The sequence below is a fragment of the Vombatus ursinus genome, unplaced genomic scaffold (genome assembly GCF_900497805.2).
Source record: "Vombatus ursinus unplaced genomic scaffold, bare-nosed wombat genome assembly UNPS02014923.1, whole genome shotgun sequence".
In the NCBI taxonomy this organism is placed as follows: Eukaryota; Metazoa; Chordata; class Mammalia; order Diprotodontia; family Vombatidae; genus Vombatus; species Vombatus ursinus.
Window position 1 is genome coordinate 1,525,341 of NW_020954701.1, and position 18,180 is coordinate 1,543,520.

An 18,180-nucleotide genomic window follows, 5' to 3' on the forward strand; every position below is an offset into this window, starting at 1 on the left:
GTCACCTCTCCTTCTCCCTACATCCAGAGGTTCTCACCGAAAGGTAATAAACCTCTCCTCACACCACTGACTGCAGCAGAGAATGCAAAGTACTCTGAGTTGGGAGCAATTCCCAAACCCTGCGTGTGGGTGGGAATAAATGAACCCGTTTCACCGTCTCTCTAAATCCTGCTTCTTGGGTCCGAGCTCAGTAGTCTAGTCATTCGCGAAAAAGGAAAGAAATAAAGACCACCTCCCCCAGTCAATAATAAGTGTATGAATATGCAATGAAATCGAAATGTTTAGTTGTGGAATAAAAAAAAAAGTTTTGAAAGTTCAGGTTATATGTGCTCTGGCTACTGGGTAGCCCCTTCGTAAATAAACGAACACATTTCTGAGAGTTTCCCATTTCTGATAAGAAGTTCCAGCTTGCTAAGGAGGGCCAATTCAGACACAATCTTCAATGTGTATAGTCGGAGAAGGCGACTCTAGATAGTCTCCAACTTTCTATCTGTGCATAAAATCCAGAGAAGCTACATCTATTGCCTTATAGCAAGCTAGTCAGCAACCAGGTGCTACCAAGGAGTTTGCGTGTTTTGAAGGGAAAAACTGACTTGCATCTCCTAAGGACTGTTGCTCTCAGATCTCCAGGTGAGACCACAAATTTAAATCTCTAGCCTTTGCCCCATGCTTTCAAACCTGCTGGGAGAGGGTGGACTAGGAGAGGGAGAAGGGAAGACCGGCAGGGGTAGGAGGTGGGGGTGGGTGAAGAGAGGAGCAAAAATAGAGAAGTGTCAATGCCTCTGCAATGAATGTATGAATTGAGGGCCAGGAGGCGGCAAGTTATGGGGCTGTCCATTTCCTCCTCCTCGGCGGCTGCAGTGGCGGGTTCCAGCGGCTTTGATAGAGGTGCAAACATTTTGGGGAAGGAGGAGGGGGTGGGGTGTGGGTGTGGGTGTGTAGAGACTCGGGAAGGGAGGGGGAAGGAGGATTAGGGAGGGGAATTTACATGAAACAACCTCGCGGGATCCCACTGGCGGCAATTAACATCACAGGCTTTCCTCGGGCCCAGTTCTGATATGGCCGCGGCCAGCCAATCAGTCCCCAGAGCCAAGCACATCAAAGGGTGCTCCTGTCCAATCAGGCATGTCCCCTCTTCCCAGGGCCACATGGGCTCTATTTATGGGGGGCATAATTACTACCCCTAAGACCAGTTTCTGTCTCACGTACCGAGAGTTCAAGTGGAATTAACTTTATTCCCCCCTCCCCTTTCCCCTGACCCCCTCCCCCCAATTTCTATCTACCCTCTCCTTCCAAGTTTGCAGCTGTGCGCTGGGGAGACTTCGCAACTCCTTCCTGCACTGAGTTTTCTTGCAAAGGTGGCAACCTGGTATAGCTGAAGGTGGCTCTCGAAGAGTGAGTTGGACCTTTGGGGGTGGGGGGAGGGGTGGGGGGTGGGGAGGGGGGGCAGAGAGTGAGAGGATGAGCTCCCCCAACACGGAAAGCTCTGGGAAGAGCCTGCAGTACCGAGTGGACCATCTCCTGAGTGCTGTGGAGAATGAGCTGCAGGCTGGTAGCGAGAAGGGGGACCCCACAGAAAGCGCGCTGCGTGTCACGCTGGAGGAGAATGAACTCTGGCTCCGCTTCAAGGAACTCACCAACGAGATGATCGTTACCAAGAACGGCAGGTAAGGCGAGGAGCTCTGCACCCCGATTTCCCAACCTTTCTGCTCCAAACTCTCTTCATCCCGTTTCTGCTATTGCTTATCTGTGCGGCCTAGGGCAAGTCACTCATCCCTTCGGGTCTCAGTTTCCTCCTCTGTAAAATGAGAGCGTTGGATTAGACGGCCATTCAGCTCTTAAATCTCTCAGTCTTCTGGAGGAAACTCAGTTTCTGGTTGATTAAGGGTAAGCCCTCTAATTTAGGGGGCAGGTCTGCATTTCTGCGGTCTGGAGACACACTGTGAGAGGCTGTGAATACGGACCTCAATTTCTGGGGGGGGCAAACCTTTTATGTCCCCTTTTTCTTCTGGGAAATACTGGTCCTTCCACCCCTACCCTATCCCTCTATCCCTCTTTCACACACACACACACACACACACACACACACACACACACTTTAGCAAGCAGATTTGAGTTAGGCCTCAAGAGTTTGTTATTGTGAAAGGCCAAGGCCCTGGATTGGCATGCATTTGTACTTTCTCATGCCCATCTTTAGCCACCAGCCCTATGGGAGTACAGAGGAGTATGTCAGGAAGCTTGGAATACTTCAGGACATACGTGGAAATGTTGGGTTTCCTAATTTTCAGTTCTTTCTCTCCTCTGCTTCCCACCTCCCTCTACTTTTTCCCTTCCATTCTTGAAATTTCCCAGTCCCACCTTTTTCACAGTATCCCCTCAACCAGCCAAGAAATGAGAGGAAGAGAGTCCCCTTTTCTGGGCTCTGAGAGTCATGAATTTAAACATTAAGAATTCAAGCAGCTCCCCCTCTCTTTTCTCTCCTATACCCCAATCACCTTCATCTCTGGCACTCTCCTGTTTGCTTCTTCCCCTTTCCAGGAGAATGTTCCCCGTGCTGAAGGTGAATGTATCTGGCCTCGATCCCAATGCCATGTACTCTTTTCTGCTGGACTTTGTGGCTGCAGACAATCACCGATGGAAGTATGTAAATGGAGAGTGGGTGCCCGGGGGCAAACCAGAACCACAGGCCCCAAGCTGTGTCTACATTCACCCAGATTCACCAAACTTTGGAGCTCATTGGATGAAGGCACCTGTCTCCTTCAGCAAAGTCAAACTCACCAACAAACTCAATGGAGGGGGGCAGGTAGGTTCTGGCCTTGACAGACTCTTTGGTGGGGAAGCGGGTCCTAAGCAGAGAGGATAGAAGGACAGACACAGTGGGACACCCAGTGATCAATCTCTTCAGGCAAAAGAATCCTCCCCCTTCCCCTTCCTGGTTCAAGATTTAACTTCTGATTTATATAAAACTGATAACAATAACACCAAGTCTGTCTAAAATGGAGAGGGCAAGAGCCAAGGAAAAGGAAACCTGAATTTGAGAATTATATGAGAGAGACTGGTTACTGTGTAGCTCTCCATTCCCATCCCATATGTGGATCTCAGGTATCTCAAGGCTAGGGGTATGTATTGAGTTTGATTATAAACATTTCTTCTAGTAAAACTAAATGTCTCCTATAACATTTACAACTTGAAGCTTGTTTCAACCAGTAGTAAATCAAAATTGGTTTTCTAATTTTATTTTCTTTTGTGGTTGGGAATAGTTAGTGGAATACTTTGTTTCCTGCCAAGATACAAAACAAACCCAGGCTTTTAAGGGTTTCCCTAGCTATTATGGAGGCCTTGGGTCTTAATTCTCCCAAATCAAAGATTTTTCTGATTGGCTTTCATTGACTTTAATGGTGTTTGTCTGTAGCATATTTCTCATACCCCTTTATGAAAAGATTATCCTTCGAAGCAACATAAATAAATACCTTGAGAGGTATTACCTGACTATGACCCAAATAACTTTTTTTTTCCTAATGACAACATTCTTTGATTTGGGATGGATCTGCTATGCTTAGGACATGCATGCTGGGTTCTGGAATGGCCATCTTCCTCCTAAAAGCATTAGTGTCAAATGAATGACTTCTCTTTCGAATGAAGCTGTTTTTCTTACCATGCATGCTAATGGAGGACTTCTCCTGCCTTCCTCAGATCATGCTGAACTCCTTACACAAGTATGAGCCCCGAATCCACATAGTGAGAGTTGGTGGGCCCCAGCGCATGATAACCAGCCACTCCTTTCCTGAGACCCAGTTTATAGCAGTTACTGCATACCAGAATGAGGAGGTAGGAAGAACTATTCAGAATTGCTTTTCTTCTGGGATTCCACTCTCTCAGAAAATTGAAACTTGGAGCTCCCTACAAAGAAGAGAATGGGGGTGGGGGAAGGAGAGATAAAATAAACAGCAGAAGACTTGCACCACCTTTTTAAAGGGATCACATTTGGCTCTGCTATTTGGGCAAATACATTTTGCAATTAAACTTTTAAAAGTGCTTACTCTGGACTATTATAATTTCAGAGCATGTGAATCATGCTGAGTACCTTGGAGGACAGACTTAAGAGAAATGGGAAGGAGAGGAGAGGAAAAAGAAATCTAAAATGAATATACGATAATGTATGGTTTTTTATCTGTACTTTCATAGCTATAGAGCTCTTTGGATGAAGAAATTCTCTGTACTAATGTAGTCTACAAATCTATAGCTTCTAATCTTACAGAGTGGCCTGAGGCCCTAAGGGGTTAAGTGACTTGCCCTAGGTCAGCAGCAAGTATGTTTCAGAGGGGAGCAGTCCTAACCCTCAAGACCAGATGTCTATCCACTAGGCTAGGCCAGTTTGCCTCTCACTGGAACTATCCATATTTTATCAAATGAAATAATGCATGTAAAACACAGTATAAATGTTAAAATACTGTATGTTGTTTATCAGTCATTTTTCAGTCATATTTGACTCTCTGTGACCCCATTTTGGGTTTTCTTGGCAAAGATATTGGAGTGGTTTACCATTTTCTTTTCCAGCTCATTTTACAGGTGAGGAAACTGAGGCAAACAGGGTTAAGAGACTTGACTGGGGTCACACTGCTAGTAAGTTTCTAAGGCCAGATTTTGAACTCAGGGAGATGAGTCTTCCTGACTCCAGGCTGCGTGCTCTAACCACTGTGTCACCAAAGGCCCAAAATGCTATATAAGTATCAACAAATGTAGTAGTACTAATACTAAAAGTAAATAGTAAGAAAGGGCTTTCTTTTGCCTTTGTGGAATTAAAAAAATGACAAAGCATCCTATTTCTTTAATTCTATCACAGAGTGTTGTGTCTGGAGCTGAGAGGGTTTGAATTGAAGCTCTGCCATTTGGCACCTGTGGACAAATCATCTTATCCCTCAGTTCAGCTTCCTCATATGTAAAATGAGAGGGCTTAGACCTCTTAATCAGTGTAAATTAAGATAGCTAGAAGAGGTTCCTGCCTACCAGAGTTGTCTGATGAGGAAAAAAGACTGTAGAATCTTCTTTTGACTTTAAAGGAGAAAGCACCTCCTTGTCTGGGATAGAATCCTTTGTTTGGGGTAAAATCTTGGCAGGGATTTAATAGAGATGTCAACAATCTCTGTTTCCCTGACAGAACTTATACACCAAACTGTGCCCTGGAGATTTGACAATTATGTAACAAATTTGATAAATGTACACGAAAAATTAGAGTCTAGCAAAGAAGATGGAGATTTTATCTTGAAGGTCTCATTTGATGTTGTATATACCCAAAAATTAATCTGATACAATTAGATGATTTTTACAAATTTATTAGGGTGAATCTTCTTCAGGAAACTGGCTTTAAGCAAACTCGGTCTGTGAATGATACTCATGGAAATTTTCTTTAGAACATCATCATTTGTCGCAGAAGACTTTCTCATAGAAAAATTCATTTGGATATTTGCTGATTGTTTATCTTTTGTGGGGTGTTGTTTAGTACTAAACTTAGTACTGGGGCAATGCAAAAGTATATTAGCAAATTCAATTTGTTGTTTTTTTTTCAGATCACAGCTCTTAAAATTAAATACAATCCATTTGCAAAGGCTTTCCTTGATGCAAAGGAAAGGTGAGAGAATTCCTACTAACCATGCCCACTTAGTGAAGTATATAGAAGCTCAGATATCAGTTCTGTCAAAGTTACTTGAAAGAGTTTTATTTTTTGACAAAATTAAATTTTTTTTTTTTATAGAAGTGACCACAAAGATATACTGGAAGAATCAGGAGACAACCAACAGACTGGATACTCACAACGTATGTTATACACTGAACTATCATTTTAAAATACACTTTGTTATTAAATCCTAGGAGATGGAGATAGACCTAAAAGACAAGGAAAGTGATTTTGAGGTCAGTGAATGAAGGCAGGGTAGGAAAATTGTCCTTCTTTTGGGTACAGGGAACAGGTAAAAATGATGCTGACAGCATCTTCCCTGTACCGATTACCTCCTCAATTAAGATATTGGTTAGGGTTATGTTACTACTCACTTCTGCTTCCTTGCACACACATACAGAGGTGGCCTACCAGGTGGGAAGAATCAGGGCCAGAAAAATGAGAGAGAAAGAAAGAGAGAGAAACATTTCCTAGTGGCCTCAGTCTGGCTCTTGTCTAGAGGGAGCAAAGGAAGAATGCATATCTGCAGAGTTTATTTCTAATAAATGGTGTTAGTGGGGGAATATCATAGGAACCAAATGTGCTGAGATCTTCGGGAAATGGGAATCTTCTTAAACTGGGAGAACTGAATTGGTTTGAGGAGGTCCAATCTTAAATGTTCCTGGGAGTTCTAAATCCAGTCCCAAGTCATTGTAGAGTCTGGAAAATTGCTCTGTGCTGCACCCAAGGTAAAGTTGAATTGGACCAGATTTTCTGTGAGGCCTAGAAAGGCTGACCAGTCAAAAGTAGCCTCTAGATGGCCGCTAGGATAGGTGAAAGATTAGAATTTGGCTTCATACTGCTATGCTCTGGGTTTAGTATTCTCTTTGGGGCGGGGGGAGTGAATTTTAGAGTAGGGCTCTCTTTACATAACTGCAGTGGAGACATTCTCCCTATGGGTATATCAGAAGGGAGTCTTTCCCTGCTCCTATGTAAAAGTATATCAGCTTACTCCTATGTAGAGCAGAGATCAGAGCTTTTTGGAAAGCACTGCATGCAGGCAAAGCAATAATGGGAGTTTGAGGTTTAAAAGTGAAGATACTATTGGAACCATCAAGGTTATGGCCAGTAATTTCAAGTGGCAGCAAGGAGACTAACAGACATGACACACTTCTGATTAAAAACTTTTTCCCTCTTCTTTTCTGAATTTGTAGCTGTTTATTATCCTGTGGTAGTTAACAAATCTCTTCTAGAGTAACTCAAAAAGTACTTAAAGCCACTTAGAGGAGATGATAAACACACTGGGATCACAGATGAGGTTTCACATATGTTGTGGGTATATCTGTTCAGCTCACTTAGATCTTGTCTAAGGAATTGTTTGTAGTTTGGCAGTTGTGAGCCATTTGCTTATCCAAATTAATTATCCCCCTTCAGGGTTTCTGAAACAAGTGACCACATTTTTCTAAAAGGAAATGGAAGAAAAAATGGATTTCAAATTACGGGGGGGGGAGAGAGAGAGAGAGAGAGAGAGAGAGAGAGAGAGAGAGAGAGAGAGAACGAGAACATGAGGAAAGAAAGTATTTTGGGGATCCTACAAAGACTAATCAGGTCTTGCAGGCATTATTAACATGTTACCTAGTTTCCCTAAATGATTATTTTTTAACCACAAATCTTTGTATTGTCTATTAAGGTGTGGAGAGATTGTGATCTGTATTATATGGAGTTATCTACAGTGCTAAAATTGTGCATACTTAAGATTATTAAAAGTCAGTATTTTGGGGGTAAGATTATTAAAAGTCGGTATCTTGACGTATGAGTTCCCTGCTTTTGTATCCAGCACATGTATTTTCTGATTCATTTTTACTTTCTCCATGACTAAGTTGTTCACATGAAAGCTGATCTGAAGCTACTTGAGGGGAAATAAGGAAGGAAAGGAGATAAGAGGTCTGGGGGACATATTTGCAAAAGAAACACAATTTACTGAGCAAAACTATGTATTTTACAAAACAATATAGATTTCTCTTCCCCATTTTCTGATTTAATAAGCCTCAAAGTAATTCAATATTCCTTTTTCACAGTAGGAGGGTGGCTTCTTCCTGGAACTGGTACCCTTTGTCCACCTGCCAATCCCCATGCTCAGTTTGGCTCTCCTTTAGCACTCTCTTCTACACATGGCTGTGAACGGTACCCCACACTGAGGAATCACCGATCATCTCCCTATCCCAATCCATATACTCACCGGAACAATTCTCCAAGTAAGTCTGATGTCTGTGATTAGTTAGTGAACCGAAAGAGGTTGATTATTATTATTTTTTTTTTGATTAAGCAATGGGGTTAAGTGACTTGCCCAGGGTCACACAGCTAGTAAGTGTTATGTGTCTGAGGCCGGATTTGAACTCAGGTCCTATGGAATCCAGGGCTGATGCTCTATCTACTGCACCACCTAGCTGCCCTAGAGGTTGATTATTGTGAACCCAGTTTGATCTGCCTTTTGGGAAGGGAGTGATTGCGCATAGACATGGACCCGGGAGAGGGAAGAGAGGAAGTGGGATGAGTAAGAGAATTGCCTAATTATACTTTTTGGATATTTATCCTCAGGTTTGTATGTCCATGAAACCTGAGAGTGTCAGAGTGTCTTACTCACGCAAAATAAAAGGATATGGAAAAGCATTAATGAAAGTCACCCCAAGTCAGTCAGGAGGTGGCTTCTAGAGCACCTGTTCTTCTACCAAGGGTTAGACCAAAATGAGTAGTACTTACCAAGTGCAACTGTTCTACCTTCTCCACCCTAGGAATATCTACCAATAACATGAAAAAGGCAGTTAGACTCTATAGAAATTCTTGGGGACCCTGTTAAGGGAGGAATCACATCAGATACAATACATTAATCTTTCTTTGTTTTTTTTTAATCAAATGTAAATAAACATACTATTTGAGTATAAAAACGTCTTTGACCAGAGATTTCTCTCTTCCAACTAAAACCCAACTGAAACCATGAAGTTTATTCTTTTGGAAATGGTCCCTGACTTACAACCAAACTTGGATTTCAATGCTTTGCCTCCCCTCCCTATGCAGTTTGGCTATTGTGAGCCATTTGCTTACCCAAATTAATTGTCCCCCTTCAGGGTTTCTGAAACAAGTGACCACATTTTTCTGAAAAGAAGTGGAAGAAAAAGTGGATTTCAAATTAATGGAGAGAGAGAGAGAGAGAGAGAGAGAGAGAGAGAGAGAGAGAGAGACAGAGAGAGAGAGAAAGAGAGACAGAGAGAGACAGAGACAGAGAGAGACAGAAACAGAGAGAGATAGAGAAAGAGAGACAGAGAGACAGAGACAGAGAGACAGAGAGAAATTGTGTATGGTCTGTCCTACATTATATTTCATATATCCTACTTAATGCAGAATCTCCTAACCTTCTTTGTGCCATGGATACATTCTCAGAATATTTTTTAAATGCATAAAATAAATTACATAGGATTACAAAGGAAACGAATTATGTTGAAATGTGGTCAGTTACAAAAATATTTTTTAAAAAAAGTTCATGGACCCCAACTTAAGAACCTTTGATTAGGGTAAGTTATGGACTCTGCTGATTTCATATGTATCTTTTTTATTCTCAACTATATTTAGAAATGTCTTCAAGAATAGGGATGTTATGGTTCTCTCCTCTACCCTGCAGCATCAGTAGATCAGTAAATTCTTGTCATTACTACTCTTCGACCCAGGAGGGTGCCTTTTAAATCTTTCTCTTACACTGCTGGCTCAAGCCATAGAGGAATATAAAGAGAAGAATGATAGGTTTGCCTGGTGCCTTTCTGCTGTCTCCTGAGGGGCTCCCAACAACATCTGTTGACTTTAATGATCATACCAATAAGAAAAGCCTAATTGTCACCATGAAGTGTTACCTCTATCACCAAGTCAGCCCCTGAAAAACAATGTGGCAAAAGAAATTAGATGATATTTATTAAGTAAGTTAATAGTTGACCAAGTGCTTAATGTTTCTTTATTTTAAATAAAAAAAAAATTAAGTTTATAGACTTAGATCTGGGCAGCTAAGTGGTGCAGTGGAAAGAGTGATGGGCCTGAAGTTATACAGATTCATGTTCTTGAGTTCAAATCTGGCCTCAGACACTTCCTAGCTTTGTGACCCTGAGCAAGTCATTGAACCCTGTTTGCTTCAGTTTCTCCATCTGCAAAATGAGCTGGAGAAGGAAATGGCAAACCACTCCAGTATATTTGCCAAGAAAGCCCCAAATGGAGTCACGAAGAGTTAAATATGACTGATGACAACAAGACTTAGACTTAGAGCCAGAAGAGACCTTACAGATACTCTAGCTCAACCCCTTAATTTCACATCTAACAAACTAAGACCCGAGAAATTTAAGTGACTTGCCCAAGGTCACTCAGCTGTCAGAGAGGAGACTTAAGCCCAGCTCCTCTGACTCTTTTCAAAACATCATAACCACCAACAAAAGCATTAAAAGAAAATTGTTTTAAAAGATAGCATAGAGGATTCACAGGCTTCAAATGATTTCCATTTTACTTTTTAAATTTAATGTTAACTAGCTTTGTCAAATTAAGAGCAACAACTCATGCTCCTTTCCAGCTCTTCTTGTCGTACGTCAGATTTTGACCCTAGTTTTATTCTGTCACAGTCTTAGTACTCCTACTGTTCTAATATTGTTACTCATTCTCTATCGATTCATTTATCTTCCCATATTTCTCTGTATGTGTATGTAATTTCTTATCACTCAGTAATAACTCCTTCCTATTGAGGTACACAATTTCTTTATGGAATCTTTCCCTCTGCTAAGCAATTTTAAGTACGTAGAATATTTCCTCTGTTCATCAAAATGTCCATCTAAATAGAGTTTACCACTCCTAAGGTGTGGGTATCTTCTAATCCCAACTGTTTAATTTCTCTTCTAAGCATATACAATTGACACAGGTCTCTAACTAGTCTAAAAGCCCTATCATTGAGCATATAAACAGATATTTCTAATGGATAACAATAATTTGAATTATGTCAATTGTTTTACATAATTGTTTTAATTAGCATTTTAAATTTGGTATTGAATGTTTTGTTTGGGATGCCCCAGTAATCTTTTTTCCCCTCATATATTCCCTAGCCTATTCTGACAATTCTTCTGCCTGTCTGTCCATGCTTCAATCCCACGACAACTGGTCCAGTCTTGGAATGCCCACCCATACTAGTATGCTACCCATGAGTCATAACGCTGGCACGTCTCCAGGTTCTAGGTAAGAGTTATATTTGCATTGCTTCAAAGACTGTACAAAATCATGGTTTGGACTCTTAGCGGTTGATATATCGCATGAGTGAATAATGAGGCCCATGCTTTCTTCATATGTCAAGAGGGAGTGAGAGCCTCTTCCTGGCTACTTGCCCTTCTGGCTGGCTTAGAACATCAGAGGAGAACAACAAGCAGGAGCCACTTTCATGCAGGCTGTGGAGTTAGCTGGGGATTGCCCAGAGAAGGCAGCTCTCACCTCATGCTCTGGCCCGGGTTCAGCTTCGAGGCAGTGCCCCCTTATGGTGATGGAAAGATATGAAAACCTCTTCATTCACGTTTAATCCTCCAACATGCATCCTTTTTTACCCCACTTATTAATAGAGAATCTCATTATGCAGCTCCTGTTCTGAAAGAGTAAATGGATGCAATTGGTGTAAGTGAAAGAGTTAGTGAATGGATTTGGGGGGTCAGGAAGAAATGGATAAAGGACCTATTGATGGAAATAATGCTAAGTGCTTCAAAGCCTCTGGCTGGGGCCATGGACTTCCAATTCAGAAAGAAATATAATTAATTCTTGCGATCACTCATGGCTATAAAGGGTCATGACTTCTAGAACTAGAAGATACCATAGAGGCGATCTAGGTTCTCCCCCTCATTTTTTGTTCAGATAAAGTAACCCCCATTTATTTTACAGATAAGGATACTAAGGCCTCAGAAAGATTCTAGGCAACTTGTCTCCAAGATTGTATGGCTAGTTAGAGAAGACTTAGGAGAAATACGATATCTGTGTTCCAAGCATAGGAAGGGATTGTGGAAGAAAGGGATTAGATTTGTTCCCTGTGGCTCCAGAAGCAGTAAGGTGAAGATGCAAAGGGGCCAATTTTAGTCTTGATGACAAGAAAAAATAATTCCCTACAATTAAAGATATACAAAAGTGGACTAGGTTCCTTAAGATGGGGTGGAATCAGATCTCCCTCCTTGGAGGTCTTCAGCCACAAGCTGGATGATCACTTGTCAAGTATATTATGGATTCTTTTCAGGTGTGGATTGGACTGTGTAGTTGCTGAGTTCAAATCTGGCCTCAGACATTTACTGTTTGGCCTTGGACAAGTCACTTAACTTCTGACTGCCTCAGTTTCCTCAGCTATAAAGTGGGGATAATAATAGCACCTACCCCACAGGGTTTTTGTGAAGATCAAATGAAATAGTATTTATAAAACACTTAGCAAAGTTCCTAGCACCTAAGTAGGGACCTAATTAATGCTTGGTTTCCTTTTCTTTCTTTCCCATTCAACTTCTCAAAATTCTGTGATTATGACTCCTAGCTCTGTGAGCTTTCCACCCTTTTATGTTACTTATTTAGATGTACATGTGGTATATCTCTTATCAATTGCAATGTCCTCCAGTTCAGAATATGTGTATTAGCCATCTCTGCATTTTCCCTTAGTACTTATGGCAGTGTCTTTGGACATCTGCAGAGCTAGGATGAGAACTCAGGTCTCCTGACTCCCAGTTTAAGCTATCATGCTTGAATGGTTTTTACTGTGGGTAATTGAGTGCACGAAATAACATTGAACTGGTCCCGGTTTATTATAACTCCCTTTCATAGGCTAAGAAATATTTTTGGGTAGTGTGAATTTTAAAGAATATAGCACTGGGAATTGGGAAACTTACTCTTCATTCCTATAGTCCAAGGCAATCTGGAACCATCCCATCTTTCCAGATTTTATCTTGGCAGTGCTCCCCTGTATGCTCTTGACATTCTGAACTGCCCTAGTCCAACTGGATGGACCAACCATTTCCCCATCCTTCCTCTGTCACTTTCCTGCCAAAATGATATTTTTCCTGCTGGCTCCCATGACAGGGAGTTATCCATTCCCCTTAGCCTTTTGAATCCTACTTAATTTAAAACTTAACTCATATGCTTTGGGCCTATAAGAATCCTTCCCAGAAAACCCCAGGCTGGTTTTGCCTTTCTCTCTTTTAATATACAGTCGGTTACATATCTTTCATATTTCTCCCTTCTAAATTATAAACTTTAGTTGAGATGCAAATATTGTATCTCTTAGCCTAGGCTTAGTACTCTGCACAGAATAGAGACGTGGTAAAAGTTTCTGGTTTAATTGAATTCATCAAATGCTTACTGTGTATGTTTATGTAGGAACCCTAGACTTGTCCTTTGTGATTTAGTGTCTTTACCTACTAAAGAGAAACCAAAATGAGACAAGAGTAGCTTATTGAAGGAGAGATGGAGTCCTGGAAAATGAGAGCTCTAATCCTTCTTCAAAACACTTTATCTGTATGTCTCGGTGCAAGTAACAACCTTTTTTAAGCCTCAGTTTCCTCATCTGTAAAATGGAAGTAATAATAGCACCAGCCACATCGGTATGTGGTGAGGATCAAATGAGAAAACAAAAATATCTAAAGTGCTTTGCAAACTTTAAAGTGCTATGTAAATGTTAGCTTCTATTATAATTTTTATAACCTTCCCTACTTTTATCTATCTCGCCCTGCTCTGGGAAAATATTTAGATATACAAGTCCTTTTGGATGCAAGTAGGATTTTTGTTGTTGTTGTATCCCTCTTGTGCACCTGCTCTCCCCTCTAGCGGCCGGCTTCCCCGCTCTCTTTACTCACTTGGGTTTTCTTCATTCCAGTCAGTATCCTAACTTGTGGTCCGTGAGTAACAGCACTATCACACCAGTGGCTCAGTCAGCAGGGATGGCCAGTGGGCTGGGCGCTCAGTTTTTGCGGGGATCCACTGCACACTATCCGCCCCTGCCCCATGCGGTTTCAGCCTCCTCTTCCTCTGGATCTCCACTGTATGAAGGCAGTGTCTCAGCCACAGATATCCCTGACAGCCAGTATGATGCTTCAGCACATGCCCGCCTTGCAGCCTCGTGGACACCTGTATCACCACCTTCCATGTAAATCAAGACACTTTTCAAAAAACAGTTGCACAGACTTGTTGTTGTCGTTTCCTCTTGATTCTCATGAGTTGATTTGGTCTACTCCTAAAGGTTTCTCGTAATGGTGCAGGGAAGAAAAGGGGTAGAAAAAGAGTTCTGGACTACATTTAAAAGGAATGAAAGCTAGATTGCTGTTTTAGCAAGAGTTATGAAGTCCCCAGCCCTGGGAAAGAGGAGCAGCAATTCAGTCTTGGACTTGGGTTTGGGCTTCTTTACATGTCGTGGGGAATTGGATCTAGGACAAAAAAAAAAAAAAACCACCACCACCAACAACAAAAATCTAGCCAGCTTGCTTTCACTTAGGTTTGTTTGACTGGGACCCAGAAACTTCAGGAACACAAGGTGCCACTCCATATTAGATAACAAAATCTGGACACCAAACATAATGGTCCCCATATCAGTTTGCCATTGGTCTTTTGTCAGTGAGGTGTCTTAAGTACACCTGTTCCTCTTTAAATGAACTGTTCTTTTTCATTTAATTTAAAAAAAAAATTCAATGTTACTTTGGATCAATTTCCAGGTCACTTTGTATGGCAGTGAACATAATTGTAGTAGAGTTGTTTAAAGACAGAGTAAATTGATAGTTGGAAGTGATATTAGGGTTGCACAAGATTTAGTTGAACTGCAAAATTTGGGAATTCTCAGCCCACTAGAGTGTTATTATTTTGAGCATTTGCAATAATTTGTATAGTTAGATTACACCACAACTGTATGCTTATATTCCCTTTTCTACTTAAAAAAAAAATCAAAGACAATCAGCAGGAAATATTTCCTGCTAAATAAAGGCAATATGCAAATTTTGGCTGCCCTAGTTGTTATTATGTAAATCAAATCCCCCACCTTTTAAGGTGAGTTTTGCCGTTTGATTACAGATGGTCATAAGATATTTCCAGACAACTCCCCTCAGCATTTCAAGCAGCTGTGAAAGAATCATTAGATGATAAAGGGAGTAAGGTTCTTTGTAATATTTAATTTTATTTCAAGTCTCCTATTTATAGTTCACGTTGTGATTGTTTTGCACATCATAGCATGAGCCAGTGTGGATATTAGGCCAATTATGCACAGGACACAATTAAAGTTTTTGATGGGTAAATGTAAAGATGAATTGTGAAGTGTCCTAGCTTTCATTTTAATGTTCAAGTGGTGTCAGCCTCACCCACTCTTGTAGACATGCCTCCTTTCCAACATAGACTTCTGCATTGTGGTTTGATTTTAAAGTTCTAATATAAGAAGAAAATGCAATGGAGAGGCAGAAAGAAAAGTTTAAAAGCGTCTTCTGTCTTTATCCTGATGTGAGTAAACAATGCAGAATAAACCAGGTCAAGACACATTTTCAAGGAGTCTGTAGAAGACGGGACCAAAACCTATTGGCCGGAAAAGAATGATATGCTTTGTCAACTTCTTGTAAATTTGGAGATCTGGTGGCTTCTATTTTGTGAAAATGTACAGTGATTGTGTAAATTCTTTTATTGCTGTCTCTTTTAATAGAAACTGTATTTAATCATGTATGACATGTATTTTAAAATAAGTTAAGCATTTTCAAGTTTAGTAAAATAATTTTAAAATGTTAATTTGCACTTTGTGAAAACAAGTACGTTAATCTCTTTTTTAATCTTTTAGTTTAGTATGGTTGTTTTCTTCCATTGAGTCTAGTTTGGATTTGTGATCTATTCAATCAGTATGAAATAATTCAGAGGAGAACACAACATTATACCTCATTTTGCACCACTCGTGACTTAGGTTTTTGATTTTTGTTTTTGGTTGATTCATTTTTTTTTCCTTTGGGCCCCACTAAAGGAAAGATACATTTTGAAAAGAATCAAATGGCTCTTTTGATTTAAAGCAATAAGTCATGAGATGATATTCCCAAGTCCCTCAATAATAGAATTCTAGCCACATAGATATGACATAGAATTAATTACTATTATTCTGGGCATTAGTTTCCTTATGTGGCAATATTAATAAATCCATCCAAGATGTGAGGTAGATAAAATAGTATCATAATTACAATGAATATATTACATTATATAATTTATTATAAATTATTATATAATTTATATAGTATATTTATATTATATAATATACTATATATAAAATATAACTTATATAATATATAAAGTATATAATTTGTTACAAATTATTATAATTATATTTATATAATATGTTATATAATAATATATTAGAAAATATAGTACAATAATTACAATGAAAAGGCATTGGTAAAAAATGAAAAGTCCTATGGCTATATTTGACTGTATTTTATCTATATCTTCATTGTCTAACACAGTATTTTTCATATATTTGGCACTTTGTTATTCCTATTAGAACAATGCCTTTCACATAGCAGGTTTGCCATAAATATTTTTATTTGATTTGACACTTATTTAGGCAATATACTAAATAACTTGATGGGAAAAAACAAGCATTAGCTGCCAGCTCTTCATTCTTTCTTTTCCTTTCTATGCCCTGCAACAACTTATGGTAGCAGTTGAGGGAAGATATCCTGTTAGTGCACAGTTACTAGCAGTGAATCCTTCATTCCTACTACCTAATTCATCATTAGATTGATATCCCAATGTGTAAAGGTATTAACACTAAAAAAAAAAAAAATCTACATTAAAAATTGTTGGCATGGAGCTAGTACAAGTGAACAGGATAAGATTCTTCTGGCAAGGCTTAATGAGTATGTATACAAAGTATTCCTCAGCTAGTGGGGGAAGCATCTAGAATTTAAACTGTCTAAAATTCCTTGCTACTCTGATTTAGGGACTTTGAAACTTATCTTCCTAAAATATTTGGGAGCTCAGTAGAACTCACTATTTTCTTTTGCAAGTCATTAACTTACCTGCCCTTTCCTATTTATCTCAAGACTGACTAAAGTATTTCCACCCTCTGGAAATATCCAAGAGCATATTTGGCTGTTATGGAAAGCAGATTAAATTACTTTAGAATAATTTGTTTTGTTGGTCAATAAGCTAGGATTTCTCATTTATTGGTATCTGAGTCTTTTTCCCAAGTAGACTGCTTGTTGGAAATTTAGTCAAGAAATGGTGATAACATCCCGTCACTAAAATCAAGAATTTGTTGATCTTCATGAATTAGAACCAGACTTTCTCCAGTTGATTTTGTGCAAGAAGAAAAACCAATTGGCTGCAATAATTGAAGCAACAGTGTTTATCAAAGCAACTATCTTAGTTTGGGGGAAGCTTTGACGAGATTCTACAAAGAAAGAAGACTAGGTCAGAACCAATAGAAAAATTGGGACTGGTACAGATTGCACTTGGACAATAACAGCATCAATATCAACAAATAAAGATTGATGTAACGATTTATGGACCATTCTTCAACGGTTGGAGTTGGGTTTCTAGGGAAGGGGTGGGGAGCCTGTGGCCTCAAGGCCACATGTATCCCTCTAGGTCCTCAACTATGGCCCTTTGACTGAATCCAAACTTCAAACTTCTTCACAAAGTTTGGATTCTATCAAAAGGTCACACTTGAGGACCTAGAGGGCTGCATGTGACTTTGAGGCCACAGCTTGCCCACCCCTGTTCTAGGGTTTTGCTTTTACCAATAATAACTGGATATTTTTTTTCCATAAAAAACTTTCCCCCTCCCTTTTAATAACATCTTTAATATAGATCCCTATGACCAAGTTCACATGCTCAAATGGTATGGTAGATGTTAGCTTGTGTATGGTGTATTGCTTTGAAAGAAGTCTGAACCAAATTACAGTCCCACTAGCAGCATAAAAGCAGATTATTTTTTCCTCCTTCTTTCCATCAGTGAATTTTATTTTAAATGCTTTTCTGTAGATGATTTAACCTTTACATTCTGAACCTTTAAAAATCTGCTTCCTTAAAGTATAAGGAATTTACAATATTTGACTGTCCACTGTCCTTCCTTTACTAAAATGCTGATGACATGATCATATTCTAAAGTTCTCCATTATTCTACTAAACCCTAATTCATTTTTGTGGGTCAGTCTGGAAGAAACTATTTCAGAAAATTAGCAGTTCCCTACCAACTCTTGATAACTGATAATGTATTTTTTCATAATAAAACCTGGAAGTTCTCTTTATTGCCCACATTTTATTATATTCCTATATAGACATTTGGGGATTCCTACCTTTATTATTTTTCTCTTACATATTACTAGGCTTCTCCTCCAATATTATTTCTATCCTATATCTCTTGTCTTTAGGTTTATTATTTTGTCAGGGTATTTTTCTCTTAACTATGTAGTATGACATTGAAGACCCTCCTCAATCTTGCTTCAGCCAACTTGGACTACACAACATTCCCAAAATAT

At 39.6% G+C, this 18,180-nt stretch overlaps 1 protein-coding gene across 3 annotated transcripts; it reads left to right on the plus strand.

Annotated features, from left to right (window-relative positions):
• Positions 1-1,461: 1,461 nt before the first annotated feature.
• Positions 1,462-13,833, plus strand: TBXT (T-box transcription factor T). Of its 3 annotated transcripts, none has more exons than XM_027843569.1 (8): positions 1,462-1,667; positions 2,539-2,803; positions 3,694-3,828; positions 5,568-5,629; positions 5,753-5,814; positions 7,732-7,908; positions 10,780-10,909; positions 13,560-13,833. In XM_027843569.1, exons 1-8 carry the CDS (start codon positions 1,462-1,464, stop codon positions 13,831-13,833), a joined length of 1,311 nt encoding a protein of 436 aa, XP_027699370.1. The 3 variants fall into 3 exon arrangements, with proteins under 3 accessions (XP_027699370.1, XP_027699371.1, XP_027699372.1); XM_027843570.1 differs by having other exon boundaries at positions 7,735-7,908; XM_027843571.1 differs by lacking the exon at positions 7,732-7,908.
• The last annotated feature ends 4,347 nt before the right edge of the window (positions 13,834-18,180 follow it).

Excerpts from the sequence above, each read along its gene's own strand:
- TBXT (XM_027843569.1), top strand. The coding sequence starts at position 1,462 with ATGAGCTCCCCCAACACGGAAAGCTCTGGGAAGAGCCTGCAGTACCGA. Across the intron at positions 5,630-5,752 it reads TTCCTTGATGCAAAGGAAAG|AAGTGACCACAAAGATATAC; the intron begins GTGAGAGAATTC and ends TTTTTTTTATAG. Across the intron at positions 7,909-10,779 it reads TCACCGGAACAATTCTCCAA|CCTATTCTGACAATTCTTCT; the intron begins GTAAGTCTGATG and ends TATATTCCCTAG.